This window comes from Podarcis vaucheri (assembly GCF_965113315.1).
Source record: "Podarcis vaucheri genome assembly, chromosome: 5".
Taxonomy (NCBI): Eukaryota; Metazoa; Chordata; class Lepidosauria; order Squamata; family Lacertidae; genus Podarcis; species Podarcis vaucheri.
The window spans coordinates 68186535-68211177 of record NC_138763.1 but is presented as its reverse complement, the minus strand read 5'-3'; the positions used below and the strand labels follow the sequence as shown (position 1 = coordinate 68211177).

The window sequence follows — 24643 nt, the reverse complement described above, 5'->3', positions numbered from 1 at the left end:
TGATTTCTCAACAACACACAAGACCCCAAATTCCTTCCTGCTGGCATCGCTTGTGCACAGGCAGCAGGGTGTGGCAGCTGCCTGGCAAGCCCTAGAACACTCAAGTTCACTGAGATTCCAGAAATCACAAGGCAGTGCTGATAAGAACAGCATTTACTGGCACAAGGACATACATTATGCTTTTGGTCTCCATCCAGAGGAACTGATATTAGATCCTGCACTCTGAAAGCAGGATTTAAATAGCATTTGCATGTAATTAATATGCACCTAGGCAAAACTGCTGTGTTGGACCATAAATATAGGTAAGATTAGAGTTGGAGGAATCTTGTCAACTTCTTGCTGGAGCTGGAAAGTCCAGTTTAGAGCAGCCTCACCCAACTTGGTGCCCTCCACGTTCTTTGGACTACAACTGGACCACCGTCCTCAGCCATTAGTCACACTGGCTGGGGTTGATGGGAGTTGGTCCCAACACCATCTGAGAGCACCGGGCTGAGAAAAGCTGGTTTAGAACATCTCCCAAGAGATGGCTGTCCAGATGCAGCTTAAAGCCCTCTAGTGAGGCAGACTTCGCCATCCGTTTAGGCAACTGGTCTATTGTTGAACTGAGTTTACGGATAGGAGAACTTAATGGTCAACTGAAAGCTACCCTCCTGAACCTTAAGTCCATTAGATCTACTCTGCGCCCTCTAGTAGCAGAAACAAAGCCTCTTTTATGAGACAGCCCTTCAAGTATTTTTAAGAATGCCATCATGGTCTCCCTTAGTCCTCTCTGGGAAAACCACACTCAGTTCCTTCAGCCTTTCCTTATCAGACTCGTTTTCCATGCAGCTGACCATCTTTGTTGCCCTCCTGTCAATCCATTCCAGTTTGCTTACAAATTTCACAGTGTAACACTCGGAACAAGAGACAGTCCTCCAGCCTGAATGAAACACTATGAGCTTAAATAAAGGGTCAGAAATAAGTTGCAAAAGCAAACCAATAATTCTCCTGAATTTTGAAAAGACAAGCAAAGGCCTTTGGGGAGGTCAACATTACAACTTTCTACAAGGGTCGTGCAAATTATGCTCGGGCATTCAAGGAGGCAAACTTAATTCAAAACGGCATTAACTCAAATCCATCAACATTCTGCTTGCCATCACTCCAATGCAAGTTTCTTTTTATAAAAGGTATGGGACTTCCTAATTTGGATTATAACGGCAGCAGGGAGAGAGCCGTGTTAAACCAGATGCCGCTCTAGTCTTGGTAGCCACTGAGGGAAAAGCTTACTACTGAATAAAGCTGCACTGCAAAATCTTATTATGTTCAACCAACTTTACACCTTTGCAATGGCAGGGGAAACATGCAGGCTGAAGACTGTAATCCTGAACACACTAACAGCAGCAACTCAAGCAGGGGGATCTGGAGCAGAGCTCACAGCAACACAGACAGAACGGGGTAGACCTCTATCCCCCACCTCCACCCGAGGCCACCCACAACTTCTTTTACAAAATGAACATTACATTTGTGTGCAGTTTACCTCTTACTTGGGGGGGACGGGACCCATACCACACTAACGGAAGAATCTGCTTGGGAAATGAAACGGAACACAAAGACAGAGCTGGACTTTGAAAGGAGGCCAGATAAGAGTTTTATTTCTTTTCCCCTCATTTACATTTCACCATTAATACGTGTACTTTTGCTTGATCCTAAAAAACCATGTGGAAAATGTTTTTGCTGCGGCAGCACACAGAAAAAAAAAGCACAGTTGCAAATGTTTTGCTACAATCATCATCAAGCTTATTGCTTCGTCATCCATTTAAGCAGCGCCAAGGCCAGTCTCATTTGTCACAACATATTTTTTTTGGATTTGGGGGTTGGGACCGTACAGATAACAATTCTTGGTTAACGGTAGTAGCTGTATTGCTTTCTCCTGAGACCCGAGGAACTCTGCTTTGCATTCAGGTAGGAGCAGGTGTGCCTTAGAGACAAAGCACTTTGTTCGTTGCTTATATGTTAAGTACCGTATTTTTCTGTGTATAAGACTAGGTCCCCCCCCCCAAATGTCAAAAAATACGGGGCATCTTATACACGGATGTATCCTCCATTTTCTTAAATCTTATACATGAGGGTGTCTTATAGACGGAAAAATATGGTAACTCACCGAAGCAAAGCTTCCTCAAGCAAATGGGAGAAAGTAGTGAAAAGAAAGACAACTTTTCAGCTTTCAAAACGAGGAAGGATAAGCAATGGCAACCCACAAAAATACTGTTTGCAGGTCCACTTTAGACATCTTTGTGTGTTGGAGAAACAAGTATAGACTCCTTCCCTCCTCCTCCACACACACACACACACACACACACACTCACACACGGCAGGAGCTCCATGTACAGCTACATGGTACATGACATATACACCTGACCTTTTCTCTGTCTCTTTTCCAAGAGGTGCACACAATGAACCCCAACCTCACATGTTAAGTGCATGGTGCAGGGGAAAGGTGTTCAAACGTTCTTTCACTGTGCAAAAAAAAAGGTTGCTGAATCAATCTACAGTGTTCCAAGAAGTAGGGTAAGCCATGAAGCAGCATAACTTGACAATTCCACCACCGCCAACAACAACGACCAAAAATCCCAAGTGGGCTGAAAAGCTCCACAAAGATTTCTCCAGAATAAGTGACTGGATACTGGTTAAGACTGAGCCTTGAAAAACGTGGAGCAAACGAGCTGAGCATTAAGTTGAAATTAATGTAAGGAAGAGATAGCTTGGTTGCAGTGAAGGCAGTTGTTTCAGCAAAAAGGCAAAAAAACATTGTTAGGGTTTACTGGGGTATTTGAGGGAACAATAAAAAAACACACAATGTTATCACAGTAAAGACTTCAATCCAGAGAAAATGTGATTTGCCTGATTTTTAACTGAGAGAGAGAAGTGCCCAAAACTCAGACAGACACCTGCTGGACTGAGGCATCTCTCCTTTTTGAGGAAGTAACCAGAAACTTTAACCTGATCCTATGCAGTGAGAGAGGGTAGGGAAGGATGCTGCGAATAACAACTTAGTATAGCAACTTCAGAATCTACATGTATAGTGAAGAATTAAGTCATTGGCTGGAAAGCTAGAGACATACCAGCAGACAAGAGATAAACGTGCGGAACATGCAGTGACAAAGCAGGTAGAAATATAAGTATAAAAGAATTATTTGGAAGGATAAATGCCCGAAGAATTGTTCTGGGAATTATTATGGCAGAATGGTCCATTTTATGTTGCATTAGTAATTTAAAATCTTCGTATGGTTTACTGCCCTCAACCAGTCTAAATCATGCCCAGCAAACAAGCACTATGGGAGAAGGGGGGGGGGCACAGGACACAAACACTTTGAAATTTCCAAATAATGTATCACATATAGTGATATAGCTAGGTTTCTTGTTTCAAAGGCTCTATTGTTTGAAATCACAGGAATACTGAGCAGGATCCAAAGAAACTTGTATGCACACTTAGTATTTCTGTGCATGCAGAGTGACGCTGCTGAGTTTCCTGAGCTGCTACTACCTTTGGAGCCTAGCAATTGCAAACGAAATTTGATTTTCGTCCAGGAAAATTGGCAATTGTAAATAACTGGAAAAGGGATTCAATAAAGCCTTTCACTTTGTTGGGGGGGGGTAACCTTCCTGTTGAATGGCACACCTTCTATTATTTGGGGTTGCGGCTGCTTTGCACCTGAGTTAACAAAAGTGTAAATTAACATATTAGGTAGAATGCAAGCAGGAACAATACAACGACAACTTCTTATTTTTGCAGGAAATGGTCATAATTCTTTTTTTTTAAGGCACAAATTTTCTGATATGAACTCATTATTTGGAGGTTTAGCTCAATTTGTGACCTTTTTATTCACAAGCAATAGGAAATGGTAGAAAGAAACAGCACGCCTATGAGGTGCTCAGATAATTATACTGATTTTGAATTCTGTGCTTTTAATGAAATTCAGAAAAATTAAATGAAGGGCATGGACAGAAAAATGCTATTCACTCTCTCAAAATATACACTCATGATTATCAAAAGGAACTGACAGGTGACAGACTGTACAAAGCAGTACTTTTGCCATAATTCTACCTATGCACTCCAGTGTCCAAGGATTCAGTTTTGCAAAAGCAGCTCACATAAACCGCTCTTAAAAGGATTCAGTAACACAGATATATCGGTAGACACTAGCTGCAAGAACAAGTAACAACATTTCAGACAAAAAATGGCTGAAATCCAGAGGAGCACATAAATAAGCATCAGGATTTTCCTCTAGAAGTTGTTCCACAAAATCGTCCCCAATAACCATTTTGGGACTGGATGAAAGAGGTTTTGAAAGGCAAACAGAGTAAAAGAAATCACATACTGCAGCAATATTTCCCCTTAAAGAAGGAAATGCTTCATGCAAAACCTCAAACACCTATTCAATCTAACCCAAATAGTAAAACGGATCTGGGGATTTTCTTACAGGCTCCTTCTGGGAAGAAAAACTGAGAAAAAGTGATGTAAACACAGGTTATAAACCCACACCCACAAGCCCCTCTGGATCTTGACCTGAAACCTGCACTGCACTTGGTTTTATTTAGCCGCAAACCATTTGCTAACTTCCTTCCTTGAAAGAAAATGCAAGCCTATGAGCTGAGATGCAGGAACATTCTGCATTTTATATAAACGTGTTGTGCCCAAAATAGCACCTGCAAGAATAACCATAATCAAGTTATAAAATGAGTTGAGGGAAGTCTAGAATTAATCAATTAATCATTCCTTTCATCAGTTTTTTTACGCATCTTTTTCAACACTCATTTAAATTACTAAAAAAAAAAAAAAAAAAGCTTATGAAGGCTGTGACTGTTTTGGGTAACTGGCTACTTTGATTAGTGTGGATTCATATGACCATTGAACAGCTTTAAGGGTGAAATTTTTTTTACTCTTAATGCTGAAATGCCACCTCACCATTATTGAAGAATATCTGAATGTTATGTCATTCCCTCTATCCACCAGAAGACCTGTGGAGAGCTTCTCAATTGAGCAAAGGTAGGGGAGAAATGAAGCAAATGTTTAAGATCATTGTACTTAATGTTATAATGTTGTGACCACTTATAGATACCAGCAAGTGAGACAATATAGTCTTACAGTGATAAAGGAACTTCAGCAATAGGAGCCCTCTAGATCTTTGAAGTTCAGAAATTCAGAAATAGAAAAATAAATTTTGGTAATATGCAGTTACTGATGTACTGTAATGGTTATCATGTGACCATATAAAAAAAGTTATTAAAAAAAAAGTACTGGATTCATATAAAATCAAAAGGTTCACGAGGCATTATGTGCTTTTTCTACCTAAACTGATTGGCACCAGTGGATACCATAAGTTAAATGGAAGAAGTCAAATTTATCTGCGTTCCAGAAATTTATTTTCCTGAAGCAGGTTTTCTTCCTTCATATTAAGGTACTACACAAAAAAACAGATGTTTACTGAAAGATTTAAATCCCCTGACTTGGTTTGATCCTGAAAATGAGTTGTTTTTTTTTAAGGGAAAAGAGGGAAAAGAAAAAAAGAGAGAGAAGGCTTTTCATATGCAAGTTATCTACACATTATGTCTATATATAAAAACTGTGTGGATATATATATATATATATATATACATATCATACACACACTCATACATATATGTACATGAACTGAGTGTGCTCCTCCCCAAAGAAACAATGTGCCATACTTGAACCAACCAACAGGCTTTTAAGGCTGAAACCATGAAGCAAGACATTGTTTTCGAGCTAGACTACATTCTCCCATGTCATGATCTGTTACAGAGGCCATATCCAATTTTGCAATATTATCAGATTTCAATAACTTAAGATATCTGCATATAAAAAAAAAACCAATTCTGTCAACACTTATTAAAAGGATATTTCTGCTTCCAATTCATTTCCACTATCTAAATGACAAAAAACAGTCACCAAATGAGACCGTGTGAGGGCATTCCTTAGCCTTAATCTAAACTAACGTGCATTAGAACACTCTGATTTGTCGCATCCTTGGACTTCCTCATCTTCTCAATTGCCCGGTTCAGATCCCTCTGCTGCACGGGTCGAATTTCATCTTCTTCATTACTAAAAAAACCCAAAAAAGCGTAAAGAGGATTTAAATGCTGTGCAACACAAGTATGGTAGTTTAATCCTCAGTAAGGAAACACACAAAGAACATGGTACATATAAAAGGTGAGTGCTTTGAATGACTCTCACTTCCTGTTCTTTGAACTTCTCTGTAAAGTCCAATGTGGAATTAGTGAATATTCTACTGCCCATAGGCAGAGAGATGTGCACACTGTTCCTGCCTCAGATGCACACGGATCCCACCAGGGAAAGTGAAGGGATAGGAAGGATGTCATTCCCACTTTTGTTGTACTCTGTGTAAGGTAAAGGGACCCCTGACCATTAGGTCCAGTCGTGACTGACTCTGGGGTTGCGGCGCTCATCTCGCTTTATTGGCTGAGGGAGCCGGCGTACAGCTTCCAGGTCATGTGGCCAGCATGACTAAGCTGCTTCTGGCGAACCAGAGCAGCACACGGAAACACCGTTTACCTTCCCGCTGGAGCGGTACCTATTTATCTACTTGCACTTTGACGCTTTCGAACTGCTAGGTTGGCAGGAGCAGGGACCGAGCAACGGGAGCTCACCCCATCGCGGGGATTTGAGCTCACCCCGTCGCGCGTCCTAGGCTCTGTGGTTTAATCCACAGCGCCAGCAGTGTCCCTGTACTCTGCGTACATTTAACTAAATGTGAAGTTGTACTCTCCAATAAAACATCCTGAGATAGCTCAGTTGGTAGAGCATGAGGCTCTTAATCTCAGGATCATGGGTTCAAGCCCCAAGCTGGGCAAAAGATTCCTGCATTGCAGGGGGTTGGCCTAGATGACCCTTGGTACCCCCCTTCCCACTCTACAATGCTATGAGTCTATGCTTTCTGTTTTTAAAAAAACACTTTAAAGATAAGGTTAGAGATCATATTAAAAATCTCTGTAGTTTCAATAAAAGTTACCTGTCTTCATATGTTGAATTAACATATTCCCTGACGCAGAGCAGCGCGGCATCACGGCACATTTCCTTCAAGTCGCTTCCTGAGAACCCGTCTGTTTCCTTAGCAACTTCAAGGAGATCGACACGCCTGTCCACCTACCAGCAAACAAGCAGCAGCCTATGAATGCCTTGAAAATATTTTAACAAGTTCTAACAGCGGTTCAGATTGAAGGAGGATTAAGAAACGTTATCTGTTCCAACATGGACTTTAGCAAACAGCAGCAACAACAAAACGCTATGGGCACAATCCACAGCGAAAGCTATGCCCTTTCAGCTTAACTGGCATCCATTAGAGAAAATTAAGCACCATGACTGGGATGCAATAGCTGGCTGAAGCCATAACAGATTCTACAGCCCTTCCAATAATGCAAACCATTCCAAGTTCTGCTGCATAAGAAACAACCGACTTACATTCTCATTCTTCAAAATCAGCTTCAAGATTGCCTCTCTCTGCTTCAGTGCCTTGAAATTGAGAACAAAACATTTGTTACAAAGAACAGGGTGGCAGCATTCTCATTGATTTTGGATAAACAGAAATTGATGTGCTGTAATGGTACGGCATCACGTTTGTGTAATTCCCATTCGTGTCACTGGGCCTACAGAAGGACAGCAGAGTGGTAATGTATTCACAATCTTCAAAAGTAAGTGAAGACTACCCCTTGAAGCAATAGGCTTTTACTCTCCCCCCATTAGCAGCGCCCAAAGTTCCCTTCCCTCTTCAAGGAAGAACTAGGACTAGCTGGGACAATAAACACCAGGGAAAGGAACTTTAAACTTTTTTTAACTATTCGATTGTATTACATTTTTATCAGTATATTGTATACTGTCTTAGGGATCCTTTGGTCAGAAAAGTAGCTATAAATAATAAATAATAATGGTCAACAGATAACTGAGGAGTCAGGCCATACAATTCACGGCTGTGAATCTTCTATGACTTACAGGTTGATTGACATGAAATCGTGTGGGCATTCTTCTCATAATAGCTGAGTCAAGATCCTGAGGGCGATTGGTAGCTCCCATCACTATCACCTAAAAGAAGTCAAAAAACAAAGGAAGAGCAGAAAGGTTTTTTGTTGCAAGATGAATCAGAAGTCAATACAGGCCAGACAAGCTCAGGGAATATATAGCTCCCACGAGTATTTAAAACCAAAAGTGATTAGTGCCCAGGATTTGGGTGAAAAGTAGAGATACACTTCCTGTTTCGAAAAGACAAAAAAAGTTCACCACAGCTGAAGATGCAAATTTTGGCTTGACAATCGAGATTCTGAAAGGTTTGGCTCAGCTCAATGTACTTTATGAAGCAGTATGTTCCATAATATATTCCTCAATTCTCCTCAAGTACTAAAGTGCTTTGGTGTAATTGGTTTTCTACTGCCCAATATGAAGCAAAATAGGTCAATCTCAAAAACCTGAGGAAACAGGTTGATTAAAGATGCCATCAATAAATTGCTGGGGAATAGTCTTAGAAGCCTTCCACCCCAAAAGTTATCTGTTAGTAACAAAACTGGTACCTGGAGTCAATTGTCACATTTTCAAAGTTGCATGTGGTTTCAGAGATATAAAATAGTATCAGATCAAATGGGGGAAAGTTCTGATGTTCACCATCTACAACTGATGCAAAGTAATATTTAACGATTCTAGGTTATGTGTCTCCCAGCAACCATTTCCCAAACTAAATGAACTTGACCAAGCATAAATAGTGAGACTTTTTGTGGAGTGGGGGTTTCTTTTTAATTCATTTAGTTCGACATTCATCCTCAACTACTGCTTTCTCAGTCTTGTACCCTTGCCCTGCAAATGCCACTGGCTTAGATCTGTTCCAAGCATCATCACTTTTTGTACAACACCCACAATGAGACAAACACACATTTGTGCCACAGACAACCCTATACAGAGAAAAATGCAATGTGTAAAGGAGCCCTGCTTCGAAATATTGCTGTATTTCCTCTGAGAGGGAGAGAAAGAGAGAGAGAGAGACTGCCCTCTAGAGTTGAAAAGACAAACCATGCCAAAAGAATTCCCCTTTATGCAGAGGAGAAAGTGAGGTACTGGCCTGCCAACAGGACAACACTAGTCATTAGTAGTGGGAGCCAAAGATATCACCAGAGCCTCTGAGCATATGAGATCTCATTGAAATTTTGGAGGCTTCCTATTGTAAGCCTATATTGGACAGAGAGGCTTTATCTGTAACTTGCACACCAATTTCCCTCCTACAAAGTTGACTTGAGGCCTTGTCCCTCTCTGATCTCTGTGGCGGCAACCACAAAATTCTGTGGTTATGAGATCACCACCTCAAGTTTCTTAATCTGAGATGCTTCAGAGATACAGATCTCAACTGCCAGAGTCATCTACTCTTTTCCTGAATAAGGCAAGGCTTCCTTACGCACACAACCAAGCCAAGTAAGAGTGAATCCAATTAAATACCCAATATGACAATCATCTCAGGAAAGATCGGTGGCCGTCTACAGAACACTGAAGCCAAAGTCCCAGGAGCCTGCCTTGAGAGGGGCATTCCTGTCCAACCTTTTAAAACCTCCACATGGGAAAGTGAACCTTGGTGTTAATTCCTTGATCTCAAGGAAAAGAGAGCTCAAAGAACGGCAAAAGGGTAAAATAAAATACTAGTTTAGCTGCAGTTAGCAGAAACGGATGAATTTTGCATTTCCTTGCTCTTTAGCATTTAAATTGTCCTGGCCTTTTTATGCATATAAATTTCTGCCTTTTTCTCTTAAAAATTATTACTTACTTGGCAGTTATAGTCGGTGTCCAGGCCATCCCAGAGACTCATGAACTGGGCTTTCATCATAGCTGTGGCTTCATGATCGGAACTTGAACGACTTCGTAGAAAGGAATCTGAATTTTAAGAGAGCGTTTGAATTAAAGCTTGTGCTCATGGCTATTTTATCTTATCTATCTTATCTATTGTATTGAACATTATTGAAGAAACATGCACCAACTACATAACACTAGAAGATTCCCAGAAACCATACAACTAGTTCTATATACTTAAGGTGGGCATCTTGACTGGTGTTTCGCAAGCAAGAAGCCCATAGTTCCTCTCTTGCCATAGAGTAAACTACTTCTGATTGTGATATGGGAAGAATGGAGAGAAGACTGCAAGGAATGTCAAACTAAGTGGATTTTGTTCAGATCCTGCAATACAAGCTGCCTCACCTAATGCTGTTCATTTTGCTAGATGAAAAGGATTAGTCTCTCAGAGAACTGGATGTGCCATCATAAAAAAGAAGAATCTGTCATATCTACAAAGTAGCATCACCTCCAACCATTTCCCCTAAACAATACATTCATCTGCCAACACACAACTACTATTTTAAAAAGTAAATGAAAAAGTGCAAGTTCAACAAAGAATGAAGTATGCAAATGTACAGAACTGCTAAACCGATTAACACAAACTATTGTTGATTTCTTCTGGGCAAATAAATTGTATATGCTTGGTCCAGAATTCTCCCCCCTCTAGTATGCCTCCTGCCTCACTCTTGTAAGAATTAAGTGGCATACAACATATAATATTCACACCTAAGCGCAACATTAGGCAAACGTTACTTTAATTCCCCCCCACACCATATTTTAACTGTTCAGCTCCTGGAATAGCCAAATTGACAATATGTAAATAATAAATTAAGAGCTAAAAAATTAAAATATGCAAAAATTTAAAGAGGTTTAATTTTTACATTACTTTTGAAATTTGGAGTTTCATAGTGAATGTAAATGAAGGTTGAAGTGGGTGAGATAACTTGGTTACATCATCAATATCTACATCCAAATGAAAGCATTTTTCATTTCTTCCTGTAGTAAACACCAGATATTGAGTACACATATACTTGGCATTAGCAATATAGATCTTTGGCTACAACCAAGTTAAACTTGTGCTATCAAGCATTTCCTTATTTTCAGAGTGACTGCCTTCTTAACATTGATATTTTGCCAAATAAGGCGTGCATACTTGATGAGATTCATTTCATTTTTAAAACTTCAATGCAATTATATTTTCCTATGACTACATACAGAAAGTACATATTTTACCTATTTCATCAATAAAGATGATGGAAGGTTGAAGCTTCATAGCAAGAGAAAAAACAGCTGCAGCCAGCTTCTGAGACTCCCCATACCATTTGTCTGTCAGTGTTGAGGGTTGAAGATTAATAAATCGGCAACCTGCTTCCTTTGCTGTAGCTTTGGCAATCAAGGTTTTACCACAGCCTGGAGGGCCGTAGAGTAGTACTCCTAAAAAGCAACACATTGTTAACATTTTATTGCCGCTTCGTTTGACATACACAGCATGAACACCAACGGAGTCACATTTGCTATTAATAAGATTGCTCCTAAGTGCCTTTGGATACTCAAGATTTGCACCGCCATTCATATATGGCTCCCATACCCAATGAATCCTGAACATGTTACTTTGTTCAGGCTACAATCTTTCTGTTAAAAACAAAAGTGATCTCAATGGAAGAGAAAGGGAGCATCAGAGGCATAAACTGTCACTAAGATCTGTTCAGCTGAAAGTTAAAGAGTACTGGTCCCATACAGCTTAGCATTGAAAGGTGTATTTGGAAATAAATTCCACCGAGTTTACCGGAAGTTGCTCTCATGTAAATACACACAGCCTTGTGCCTTAGTTTCGCCAATATTCATAGGAAATGGTCGTAACGTTTCAATCTGCATTCTTCTGTTCACATAGGGTAATAGAGGATCCTGCGACTCTCCAGATATTGCTACACTGGAACTCTCATCAGCCCACGCCAGCATGGGGTGATGGGAAATGTAGTCTAGCAACACCTGGAGAAATACAGGTTCTGCAACTCTCGACATAAAGGGTTCTTGCTTTTTGCTAAGGAAACATCTTTTAAACCTTTTGATTACTACTAATTGAATATTTGAAATCTTAGCCCCTGCCTCTCCGGAAGAATAAGATGGCAAGGGGCAGGACAATCACTCCACCGGCCAGTGAAAGAGCGGCTGCTCTACTGCTTGCTTTCCTCTTCTCTTCCCCTTCTTTTTCCTTTTGTATGTCTACTGGATTACTAGATCCAATGTACAATCAGTACAATGTATATGCAGAATCAGTGTAAGTGTTAATCATAATAATGGCTTGGTAATCGTGGCTCATGCCAAAGCTATTAACCAGATTCCTGGTTCGGAAGAAAGAAAATTGTAGTTAAGAGAAGACTTCCCGATTCATTTTCTCACTTGCTCTGAAAATGGGCTCTGTGTGTGTGCTTGAAAAGGCTTGTTCATGTCTCCGTTTATTAAGATGAGATATAAGTGTCTGAATGCAGCTGAAATCTAGCATGGCCAGTTTCAAGAAAACATCCTTTATGACCTCTCCATACCTACCTTTCGGTGGCTGTAAGAGTCTGGAGTTCTGAAACAGATGTTTCTTCCTGATTGGCAAAATTACTGTGTCCTTCAGGTCTGTAATAACTTCGTCTAAACCTGCAATGTCATTCCATGTTACCTGAGGCACAAATACAATATTAAAGAGTCATCATCAAGTAAGAAAGCAGTCACATTCTCAGCTAAAGAAGTTTATGGCTATCTATAATTGTGTGTATTCAGATATAGCAGATAAGAGTGGAGCCACAGTAAGATTTGTGGTATTACTTTTTTGATTATCATGTTTTAAATCAATTTAAGATGCAATCCTAAATCATCTCATTGAATTAAGTGTGGCTTACTTCTGAGTAAACATGAACAGGATCACATTATCTGTATTGTACAGATCTGACTGCAATTATAATTAGTTTTGTGATATGCAAAGCAGATTATAGTTGGCCCTGAAGTAAAGTCTCCTGGCCCACTTCCTGTTCTGGAAAATATAGAAGATGATTTCCTGCTAGAAAATAGTCAGGCGCACTTGGAAGTTTCCTAAGTTAGGAAGACTCTTAATTTATTAGCGTGTAATCCCTGCATGAGTAACAGCAGCTGCATTTTACCAAGTTTTATCCCAAATATTACACTTTGCTGTCTCCCCGAAGCACCATTTTTCTAAATGAATAAGAAAAAGTGAGAAAGAGAGATGCTTACGTGCATGCTAAGAGGGTCTACGAGATGTGCAGCAATGCTCATTTCATACTCCGTAAGCTTCACATTTTTCACGCCTATTTGCTTCATTAACTTTTCTGCCTATAAAGAGTTTATTTAAAAAATAAGTTAACATTCAGTAACATTACACTGTTCACTTTTTAAAGTTAATAATTTGGAGGTGTGTTGTTACTTGAAAACATGGACAGCCAAAGAATTGAAATTTGAAGATCTTTACACAGAACTGTCAAATTTTTCACCTGTTTGAATGTAGCGTGACTTCACCCCCACCCCTTTTAGTTAAAATGTGACTCCTCTGTATTTGATAATTGTTCAACAGGTTAAGTAAACAGAACGAGGCCACTGTCTCAGGGTCTTCCTCTGTGATAAATGAAGGCAAGCCCAATTGCATTTTACTACTGTTAGAGTAAGGCAGCAGCACAACATCCTATCAAAACATAACAGATTGGGGCAGGAGGGGGGGAAGGGGGGGAACAGCTTTGATGCAAATTTCCTTTGCCCTGTTTACGAACAATATTCGAGGGAGATGCTGTGACAAAAAACTCAGCTGACTTTCATGCAGGAATTAAGACAGCAACATACACTATTGGGGGAAATAATATTTCCTCAGCAAAAAAAACACACCTGTGGTTTCAAAAAAGGAACAATGCAACACCCACGTAAGAAGACCAACTGATGCAGGGCAGACGTAAATCAACGCTTGGGGAAGGGATATAGCACAGTGGCAGAGCAAGGGCTTTGTGTGAAGAATGTCCTGGGTTCAATCCCTGGTATCTCCAGGTAGGACTGGGAAGACTCCTGTATGAAAGGACACTGCCAGTCAGCACACAATGCTAAGATAGATGGATCAAAGGTCTGACTCCTCTTCCTATATTTCTAACTAGCCCAGGAGCCGAGGACCATTTATAGCCCTAGGGCTTCACTCACTCATGGCTAGTTGGCCATCGGCCACACGTCCTTGGTGGGTGAAGCCACTTCACACTTACAGGTGAATGTACACACACCTCTTCCTGCTCCTCAGCTGATTTTTTTATCAGTTAGATGGTGTGTGTATGCAGGTTCGTGATTTTTTTTTGTGTGGATCAGAAAAAGAGGGAAGTGATTCATGGGAAAGCACATCAGGCTTCTAGCAAAGGCACTGTGTGTGTGTAAAACTGGCTTCTGCTTTTCCTTCCTTCTTCCGTCTTTAGTGATGCAAATCCAAAAAATGTAGCAAGTACTTTCCAGAAGCTTGAAGGGGGGAAGCAAATCAAATGTGCTCTTGCGTCTCAGACCATGCTGAGCAGCGGGCATAGCAAAAAGGGGCTTGACTGTCCTGGTAAAGGGGAGGGGAGCTGAATGCTTTGCCACCACTTGCTAAGGGCAAATTTGAGGAAATGCCCCATGAAAGTCAAGCTGGAAAGCAGGCAAGTGCCTTACTGCTTACCCTCTTCCTTTAAAAAATCCTAGGCCGGGGATGTGACAGGTGAGAGTAGGTCCAGGCTCCAAACCTCTCAGCTGACAGGTGCTGACTTCAAGCTTTGTGAGATCTAGCAAGAACTGGAGCGTAACACTGGCAGTCACTTTAAAGCCCTGTTTGTTTGGGCTTGGATTTTCCTTTCTAGCGTGGCTTAATTCACTACAGCACATAGGAAAATTGGTCACCTGACATCAGATGATTGACTAGTTCGTACCTCCCCTAAAAATGGCCCACCATTGACCAGATTCAGTTCCTCACTCCCAGTCTAAATATTAGCAGCCATTAATGACAACAATAATAATCTTATTTGGAAAACCTCCTTGAGCACCTGGCCTTCCCATTCATAAGCTTTTATGTTCCAAAATGTACATTCTGAATAATTGATATTTAGGAAGAAATATTTTATTATATGCTCCTACCTGTTTCTGAGCTTCTACTTTTTGCTTCCTTGTTGGATCAATTGCATCTACCATCCACTTAATAGTAAAATAGGTCACAGCACCAAATATTGTCAATCGGAAAATTAAACCTACAACTTCATTCCGGCTAAGAGGACGAGAGAAGGCCTCTGCATGTACCATTTTGCTTGTTTCACCTACAACAAAAGAAAGAGAAAGTTCTTATAAAAGGGTGTCTTCATATTGTGTTTAACTGGCAGAGCGGCAAGACTATTGACGTGTCCAGCTCATGTGTCTTTACTCCTACCTGCTATCAATGAACTGCAGTCATCTGAAGCACTGTTCCCAACTTAAGATAAACAATATTTAAAAACAGTCTATACCACTAAAGTCGTACCTTGTTTTGCGACCAGGATCCGTTCTGGAGCCCCGGACACTAGATGCGCACGGAACGGTTTGCGCTTCTGCGCATGTAGCAAACCCGGAAGTAACCTGTTCCGGTACTTCCGGGTTTGCTGCAGATGTTCAACAAAATGGACACTCGATGCGGCAGACTCAAAACGAGGTACCACTGTATGAAGCCTGCAGAATGTCCTCAGTCTTAGACGCACCAAGCAAGAATTACAGCTGCTAAGTTCTGGATACTAGAGGGAATTGCAAACTGCAAACATCACCTGAATTCATAGGCCTTGCACTGTGAAAATGCTGCTTTCTACTACTGCCTTTACAAATAGAGGTGGCAACTAATTTGCGTGAGGATTCCATTCCTGGCCCCTGCATGTCTTGGCCGAGCGTGCATAAGCCTGCTACGCCCCTTGTTCTACTCTTTTCTGGGTCCAAAAGGACTCGTGCATCAGTGGTTGTGTATCAGGAGCCAGATCTGATACATGGCCCCAGAACTACATAATTTTGGGGACCTGTGGGCATTGCCCTTAGAATGGATCCTCCAGATAAAACATGAGAATGCATTACCTTCATATATGATATTGATACAAAAATGTACTACACCACTGATGGGACAGAAGCAGTACAAAAAAGCCATACAACGTGGATGGAGTTCCAACCAAATCTCACATACATGGAAGGAGCTGAAGACCAAGAAAAACAAAGACCAAGAAAAACAAAGAAGGCACCTATTAAGAGCCATTGTTCTCACTTTCCACTCTGCTTCCATACAGCTTATGCTCCAACTACTGATTGCAATTAAAACACATCAAATTCAATGGCTTCAAGCCATAGGCCAACCTAGAGACTACTGCAACGGAAGAGGATAAGTGGAGAGAGGCACACGGCAATCAACTTGGTATTTGGGTCAAATTGATTATTTGCCCTGTGGATATATTATGCCTGCATTTCTTACAAGTACTTATTGATCAGAATTATTCATTTATTGTCACTTTACTTCATACCCTGCTCTATGGTCCCCCTTCCCTCCCTGCAAGCAACAAGACTGATAATTTTGCATTCTGAACTAATGCAAAGCAATTCCATAGAGACTGAATCCTGATGCCCAAACATATTTCCTAATCTTAATTCAAACTGAGATTTTGTGTCAACTAAACACAACCTTTTTATCTTTTTCTCATAGCATGCGTCATTTCCCCCCCTTTCAACAGTGCTTAATTTACTATAAGCAGAACTTCTGGTACTAAAAATAGCTTTTTCAGTGGAAAATGTTTTTTCCCCCCTGAAGAGCACCAAAGCCCACAACAAGGATATTTGAGAAGACAGAAGGAAATTTACATTATCTCAGTGTTTCGTCTTACATTCAAAACAACTGAGTTAACTTAGCTCTAAATGTTTGTCCATAACATAATGGGAATGTCAACAAACAGCTAATTGCCTCTCCTAGCTCTTCAGTGAAAAGGAGAATACTGTAGTTTCATTAAAGTTGAGCCAATTACATCACTCAATATTATATATTGACTTAAAGAGTTACATTTAAGTTTGCCACTCTTAAGTCTTCTCTTTTCTTAAATAGGAACATTTACATAGAAGCAAATATAAATCAAATGTAAGGCCAGTAGACTACAAGAGGTACTATTTATCTGCCAGGTAGTGGTCAAGTATCCATAGCTAGTATGCCACATACAGCCAAAAGCTGAAGCCCTCAAGCCATATACAGGATATTATTAATAAGTTGTGGCCTGTCAGGTGCATTGTAGTCACAATTCTTGTTGCCTGCTCAGAGTCGCAAAAATTGGATTCATCAAGAATGTGACAGACCTCACATATCACCAGCGTCCTATGCTGCCAGGCTACTTAGCTAAGATGTGCCAAGTGCATAGGCATTGTATGACATTCTCTACCTGCTTTCTGAGTTTCTTTATAAAGCTGAATTAAAAGAACCAAGACCACAGTACTATTAACCTGCGTTGTGATAGCTCCAACTTCAGTGAGAAGCATTAATATGATGAACAGCACGTTACAACATTTGTAGCACAATTCTAACCATATCTACTCAGAAGTCCCGCTGAATTCCATGGGACTTATTCCAGGTAAATGGGAGTTAGGACTGCAGCCTTGGACAACTATTTGGAAACTCAGAGAAGCAAGGCAGGGAGTGCTATTTGTAAAAAAAAAAAAAAAAAAAAAAAAAAAAAAAAAAAATTATATACCATTGTATCATAGAAATATCACAGTGGTTTACAACAATATAAAAATGTTAAACCATACAGTAAAATAATAAAAAAGGAAAATAATTAAAAACAAACTTCAGTAGACAATTATGGGGGATGTACTCTTAATTGCCTGCATAGGCCTGACAGAATAGAAAAGTTTTCAGCAGGCGTTTAAAAGTTGTTACAAAAGGCGCCCACTGAATTTCCATTGGCAGCATGTTCCACAGGGAGGAAGCAGCATGGCAAAGGCAAAACAACTTGAACCTGTGCCTAGAAAGCAGAGAACAAGCAGAAGTGTTAATGAGCCCTTGGTGGCTAGAAGACCTTTTACTAGCTGCAACTGGTAAACTACCACCAGAGTAGTTCTTGTATTAGCTAGTTCAAGCCTGGATTACTGCAATGCACTCTATACGGGACGTCCCTCGTGCTTGGACCAGAAGCTTCTATGACTGCAAAATGCTGCAGCAGGATTGCTGAAAGGAATGAGACCATGCATGCATGCATACAACACCTCTCTTCAGAAACCTGCACTGGTTGCCAATTTGGCTACCGGGCCCAGTTTAAGGTGTTGCTATCCGTATATAAATCCCCACAAAAGCTTGGAGCCCGTTTACCAGCATGGACGCCTTACCCCCCCCCCCAGCCTGCATGGCCAATGGTCAGGGAGGGTAGGAGTTGTAGCCCAAACTTTCTGGAGGGCACCAGGCTGGGGAAGGCTGCTTGCAAAGCAATGCATAGATGCCAAGTGCTCTGAGCGGTACTAACGACACCCGTACAGGCAGCTTTTGTGGAGGGATGCGGAGGGAGGAAATGGAGAAACCAATGCCTGGTGTGACCTTGGGTCAGCGGGAGGAGAGAGACTGGCCTTAAAGCGGGGTGGGTGGGCTTTGAGCCTGGCAAGCGCACAAAAGGGAAGGCAAGGGGGGAGGACACAATATATTAATAATCATAATAATTTATTATTGATACCCAGCCCACCTGGCTGCGTTTCCCAGAGACTCGCCTCCCCCGCCCCCCCTCCAAGTCACCCAGGGTCTGAGGCCTCTCGAAAGAGGTTGCACAGGAAGGCGCTTGACACGGTCCCGTGAAGGAATACGAAAGCGAAAGGAGCGGCCACCGCCGCCGGGCTCCCTCGCGGTGACCTTCCCGTCCCGCTTCCTTTCCCCTTGCAGCGCCTCCTCCTCGGCGCCGGGACAAAGGAGGAGCAGGGCGCGGTGCCCCCAAAGGGGATTGGGCTTGCAGCACGAGGGACACTCACCCCGACCGGCCAGCCAGCGACGAGAAAGGAAGCGGCTTCCAGCGGCACCGACAGAAGCAGCAGCAACAGCCGCCAGTGCCTCGTAGGCCTCGCCTCTTTCCCCGCCTGCGCCAGGGCCGGCTGCGAATTCCCTCCGCTTCTGCCCCGGAGCCTCGTCGCAAAGGTTCCGCTCGAGACGGAAGGGGGAAGAGCTGCCGCTGTGGCAACGGCGAACGGGAGTGGTTTCGTTACTAGGACTTCCCCTGCTCGCGCTGCGGGGTGGGGACGCGCATTCTTGAGGCAGGAAGTCAAGAGCCCAGGCTAATAATAATAATAGTGATGATTTTATTATTGGTACCCGGGGCCCATCTGACTGGGTCGCCCCCAGCCACTCTGGGCGGCTTTGCAAAGTGTGTGTGTGTGTGATATATAAACATTACGCGTTAAAAGGCTTCCCTATACAGGACTGTCTCTTCGGATGCAAAGGCAGCACAATCCCAAATATATTTATTGAGTCCTGATTTGAAAGTTGGCGGGTGCTTTCCCTGTAGCAAGTTCCTGAGCGTGCATAAAAAACAAAAAATCATTTTCATCCCGACTTTCCTCCAAGGAGGTCGAGGCTTCCCAAATGGTTCCCCCTTCTCTCCCTCGTTTCATTCTCACGATACATTGGCTTCGTGGCTGAATTTGGGATCACACCTGGGTTGCTTCAATCCTTAGTCTTCTAACCAGACCTTGTCTGTAACCACTACATCACCAACAAGCAGAATTCAGCAGGTGAAGTTCTGACTTTCACTGTACTTCCAAGTTGTGAAAAGCGGTCTCTTTCAGGCAGCTGATGGGAATCATTGGCATTATGGTGGGGACCTGCGGCAACTCTATGTAACCCACACATATTTTCTACTCTGCCTTTTATTAAACAGACAATTTGTTCTTATTATTTTAAAAAAAAACATTTTCTTTTAGAGTTTCGTCAGATTTTAAAAGTAGATTATTGGGGTGGGTTTGGTGTTCTTAGTTCATTTCTACATCCTCTAGATTTCAGTGGGATATTCTTAATAAATACAGGTCAGGTGATAAATTGAATGGAATGAGGGTATTTTAGAACGAGGCACGGGATCTGATTTCGTAGGAACTGTATGGCTATTGAGTTGCACTCTAGTTAAATGCTAATTATCAGGAAGTATTTATATTTTTAATAGGATAAGGGTGTGATCCTGTACATGCACACTACAATCTAAGGCTGCAGTTGTTTGTATGTTTTCTCAGAAGTCCTGTTGTGTCTGTGGAGATTACTCTCAGATAAGTGTACACAGGATTGCAACCTTAAATTCCTTTGGACATGTTGGAACTTACTCCTGAGTAATCATGCCTAGGATTCTACTATGAAGAGTGTTACATTATTTTATTGCTTGCCCTGAGAAAAAACCCCCACTTTGGTGAGGTTGGCTAATGTTACAAATCCCCACCCAAATTAAGGAACTGAGGTTGAAAGTGACTTATCTAAATGAGTCATTGTCTGAAATGAGATTAGGTCAAAATTTCCCAGGAGCAATACCAATACTTTACCAACTGGTCTCTAAAAGGAAGTAATTCATTCCTTTTAAGCTTTCGTGGTCTCTCACCCTGACAGTGTACATGATACAAAGATGTCACCCAGGGTGAGTGCTATGTGATTCCAGAAATCCCTATTTTACAGTTGGTTTGCTTTCAAAATATCACAGTTCCAGCAAACATGTTGGATGACCTTAATTACACAGTATATTGCACAGGCACGACGTTCCAAAATGGAATTGTATTTTTAACAATGTGGGGCCCAATAATGAATGAAATTATAAGGACTAATGACATGGATTGGGTTTCGTGAACGTTTCCCACCATTTCTCCACAATCATGAGAGAAAAATAGATTTTCTACAAGAGGTCCACACCATTTGCTGCATGTTTATATATGCAAATATATGGACATTTGTATTTGTAGTTGTTCTACTGTGAACTAGACTCTACCTGGCAATATTGTAGCCTACCTTAAATATATCTTAAGGAAAGATTACAACTACCCATCAGAATAAGATATTATAGAGAAATCTATTTTCATTGAGCTTGCCTAACTTGGTCCTGATTCTCATGGTACCCCACCATCAAAATCTACTTTCAGTCACCTCATTCTTGTCTTAATGTAAGGAGTCTGAGGTGTCACAAACAAATTAGATGAGGGGGGATAAGTATATTGTTTTGAGTTTGGGGTAGAGAAAGTAGGCTGTATGCACGATCCAGCAAGTGTTAAAATATAACCCAGGCTAGCTTCCTGTGTTAAGGTGATATACTGGGTGATGGGCCATTAAAAGAAACAAAGGAAAGCCGCTCTATGTGAGACAGCAAATGGGTGGGACCCCAGCTTGTGGTTAGTTAGAAGAAGGAAGCCAGATTTTGGAGTTGAGAGTTGCAGTGATGTGACCTAGAAGTAAAGCAGCAAGCTGGAGAAAGAGTCAGAGTAATGTTTGATCTCTGTTTGAATCCAAGGCTGCAGCTATGAGAGAAACAAGTCCCTGTTGGGATGCTAATGCTGTGAACCCCTCCATTATAGGCTCCAATTGTATATATGTGTAAATAAACCATGTATTTTAAAAGACACCACTGTCTCCACTATGCCTTTTTCCTGAAGGAAACATGAACCCTGGATAAGCCCCTGGAATCTCGCACTGCTCAGAGATTGGGGTTGGTGTACAACAATATTAAATGAATGCACTCATGGCAGTGCTTCTACAATCAAAGCGTTGTAGCCAACTAGCAGCAAAATCCGAATCATGTCTACTCAGAAGTCCTACTGAAACCAGTGGGGTTTAGGCAATCAGCGGGGTTCTGGGGGGGGGGGAGGTGCCGGTACTCACCATGAAGTTGTTACACTAAGTGCCACATTTTAAACCAGTGCTTTTCTTCCAGAAAAAAGGTGCAGGTACTGCGTACCCTTGAGTGTCCCCAGGAAAAAATCACTGGGTTTAGGATTGCGGCCTATGTCACATGCAGAATAGTCTCATTGAAATCAGTAGCTTTGACTAACTTAATCAGTGTGTCTAATCTCACTTACCTGGTTACAACTCAGAAAGATTGAACGGCTTTGCTGCCCATATGTACGTGATACAATAAAAGGGAAAAAACAATATTTCAGATATTTCTTGCCTTACCGAAAGATTCCATGTTTTTCTAAGTGGTATAATCACTTGCTGTCTTAACAGTTGAGAAAACTAACTAGTGAATCCCCTCTTCCACCTCCCATTTTCTTGTTTTGGCTCCTCATCCCATCCTTCTTCTTTATTTGAAAATTTAGATGGTTTATGTAGTCACAGTACATTATACCTAATCTACTTCAAGACATTTACACAGTGCATTGAACAGGTTTTAGAAAATCAGCAAGGCCATATGTTAAGGATGTGTGATCTGTACATGCATAATACAATGGTCTTGTGACTACCACACGCATAATAATACAGTAGGTATGGGAGCAGCACAGACATAAAACAGTAGTATTTTAAATATCTTTAAAGTTTGACTAATGTGTCAGTCTTCTACAGAGATACGTTGAGCTGAAGCTGATTCTGTTAGCCTTTAATCTGCAGTCTGTAAACTAAAATCATAACTTTGTTTCTAAGATGCATATGCCTCCCTTTAACATAAAGGTTGGTAATCAGCTACGTTTTACTCAGAGTACACCCATTGAAATGAATGAATATGGCTAAGTTAGGTCCATTAATTTTAATGGGTCTACTCTGAGTAAAACTTGGTTGAAAAGCACCCAAAGTATTCTCAGGGTGCCTCCCAAGTACAAACAGGCAATACAAGGTTGAAGAATGACCCACAGAATCAATAAGAAAAATTGAGCAGTGGGTAAATGTGGCATAAAATTTAACCATGGCATTCGTTATCGTCATAGGCCTCACCGCAGGAGAGAAAGGGAAGTTCTGTTGCGCAATAGGAAATCCTGACGGGACTTGTTAGAATACTGCCCCGTGACTTAATCAGTACTTTCTAGTATGAAAAAGACTGTCTACAGATTTGTGGGTGCTTTGTTTGCCCCCCACTTCACTGTCCTTATGGTACAGTATAAGTATTTTCCCTCCCAGATTTTTATCAAGTAGAACTACTGGGATCAGCTGCTACTGTACCCAATTTTGACACCGTATAGACAAACCCTTACATTCTGCAAACCTTTCGTTGGGAGATAACATTCTATGTAGCACCTTGACCTTGTTTTATTGGCCTAAGCTCCTGTTATGCAAGTAGTGGCTTGTGCCAGTGAAGGTGAATTCAATGCTGAGCGAGTTGAGACTGCCCTGCTTCTCTGGAAACTCCAGTCCCTGTGGCTGATGCAGGACTGTGCAGATCTCTACAGCTTCAATGAACCATAAAAGCCTGTAAGAGTAGATCCTGCCCTTCTCCAACGCTACATTGGTGAAATAGTGGGTTGGGATTGGGGATGAAGCAGTATATCAAATATATTTCCTATAGCTTGGCCAACCTGTTCCAGCATGACAAATAGTTCTTAATACAATACTTCCTCAATGTGTCTTCATTTTGGGGGGGTAGGGGGTGGGGGTAGAAATCTCAAATAATACAAGAGCTACACTGTATGACACCAAGCCTCTTAAGTTGTGCAGAAACTCTTAACTTTGAAATGACTCTTTAAAAAAACACTGCTGCATTTATCTGAAGGTATTCATGGGTTTTTTTTTGCCCCCCTGCTGTCACTGAGAAATATAAGCTTACTGAGATGTTTAAAAGACCTTTGGAGATGTGGAAATGTGGGGTTATATTGGAATATTTCTTACAGTCTCTGCTAACTTTATAACATATAAAATTTTATTGCAACTTTTAATTGAAAGACATTGGAAGGTAGTTACCCATGATCCTTCAATGTGACCTCTGCAGATGTCCATCCGCATTGCTTTGGGGTGAAGTAATGACCACAGTTCTGGGATATATCAGTCATGAAGCAATGATGTGTGGTTTGAAATGTTAATTCTCCAGTCCCATAAAGCAGATTGATAGATGAGGCATAAAATGGTTCCAGATGCTGTGTTTTCCTAACTGTTCAGCTGTGCTCGCTTTCCCTATCTCTATAACCCGGAGCTATGTTATTGTAAGTAGGCCACCTGCAACTTCTGATTTACCTGCATGTGGAAGAATGCCCTTGAATGTATTTGTAAAACAGTATGTCACCACTTCATTTTATTTCTGAGTGGTTGGAAAGCTATGGCAAACTGAACTAGGTAGTAATTATAGAATTATTGCAACACTCTTGCATTAATCATATTTATATATATTCTTTATTACTGTACAAGAAAATCAAGGTGGCATAGATATCTGTCTCCCCTCTCCAGTGTATCCGTACAACAACCCTGTGAGGTTAGTTAGGCTGAGAGACAATGGCTGGCCAAAGATCAAGCAGTGAAATTAACGGTTGAGTGGGAATTTGTACCCAGATACCCCCAGATCTGAATTTGACACTGTCTGACCACTACAATGTACCAGCTAGTTGCAAATTCATATGATATATGAATAGCAAACTCGTTCTCTGAGTGTTGATCCTTGACACCATCCAGGTACAAGAGAGAGGTATCAGCAGGCTTGTACAAGCCCCAAGATTTGCAGAAATATTCCCCCCCTTAGAAAAAAAGACCCTAAGGGGGCAGCCCCCCTACCCCAAATATACCAATTCAGTGAGCATGCTCAGTGGCTATGAAATGCCGGTTGTCTGTTGGGTGGGTGGGGAACAGGAAAAGCAGAAGTGTGGGTG

At 41.3% G+C, this 24643-nt stretch overlaps 1 protein-coding gene across 2 annotated transcripts; it reads right to left on the bottom strand.

Moving 5' to 3' along the window:
- Positions 1–1598: 1598 nt before the first annotated feature.
- ATAD1 (ATPase family AAA domain containing 1) lies at positions 1599–22254 on the bottom strand. Of its 2 annotated transcripts, none has more exons than XM_082222104.1 (10): positions 22035–22254; positions 15014–15189; positions 13118–13216; positions 12428–12548; positions 11114–11314; positions 9816–9922; positions 8009–8098; positions 7481–7531; positions 7032–7165; positions 1599–6103 (listed from the first exon to the last, which is right to left on the bottom strand). In XM_082222104.1, the coding sequence occupies exons 1-10, from the start codon at positions 22045–22047 to the stop codon at positions 5983–5985; spliced, it is 1113 nt and encodes a 370-aa protein (XP_082078230.1). In that variant the 5' UTR covers positions 22048–22254; the 3' UTR covers positions 1599–5982. The 2 variants fall into 2 exon arrangements, with proteins under 2 accessions (XP_082078230.1, XP_082078229.1); XM_082222103.1 differs by lacking the exon at positions 22035–22254 and adding an exon at positions 18872–19028.
- Between the last annotated feature and the right edge of the window lie 2389 nt (positions 22255–24643).

Bases quoted from the DNA above. Each gene is read 5' to 3' on its own strand.
- ATAD1 (XM_082222104.1), bottom strand. The intron at 8,099-9,815 runs GTAAGTAATAAT...GACTTCTTTTAG, and splicing joins ACACCGACTATAACTGCCAA to GTGATAGTGATGGGAGCTAC. The intron at 7,166-7,480 runs GTAAGTCGGTTG...GTTTGCTGGTAG, and splicing joins TGATTTTGAAGAATGAGAAT to GTGGACAGGCGTGTCGATCT.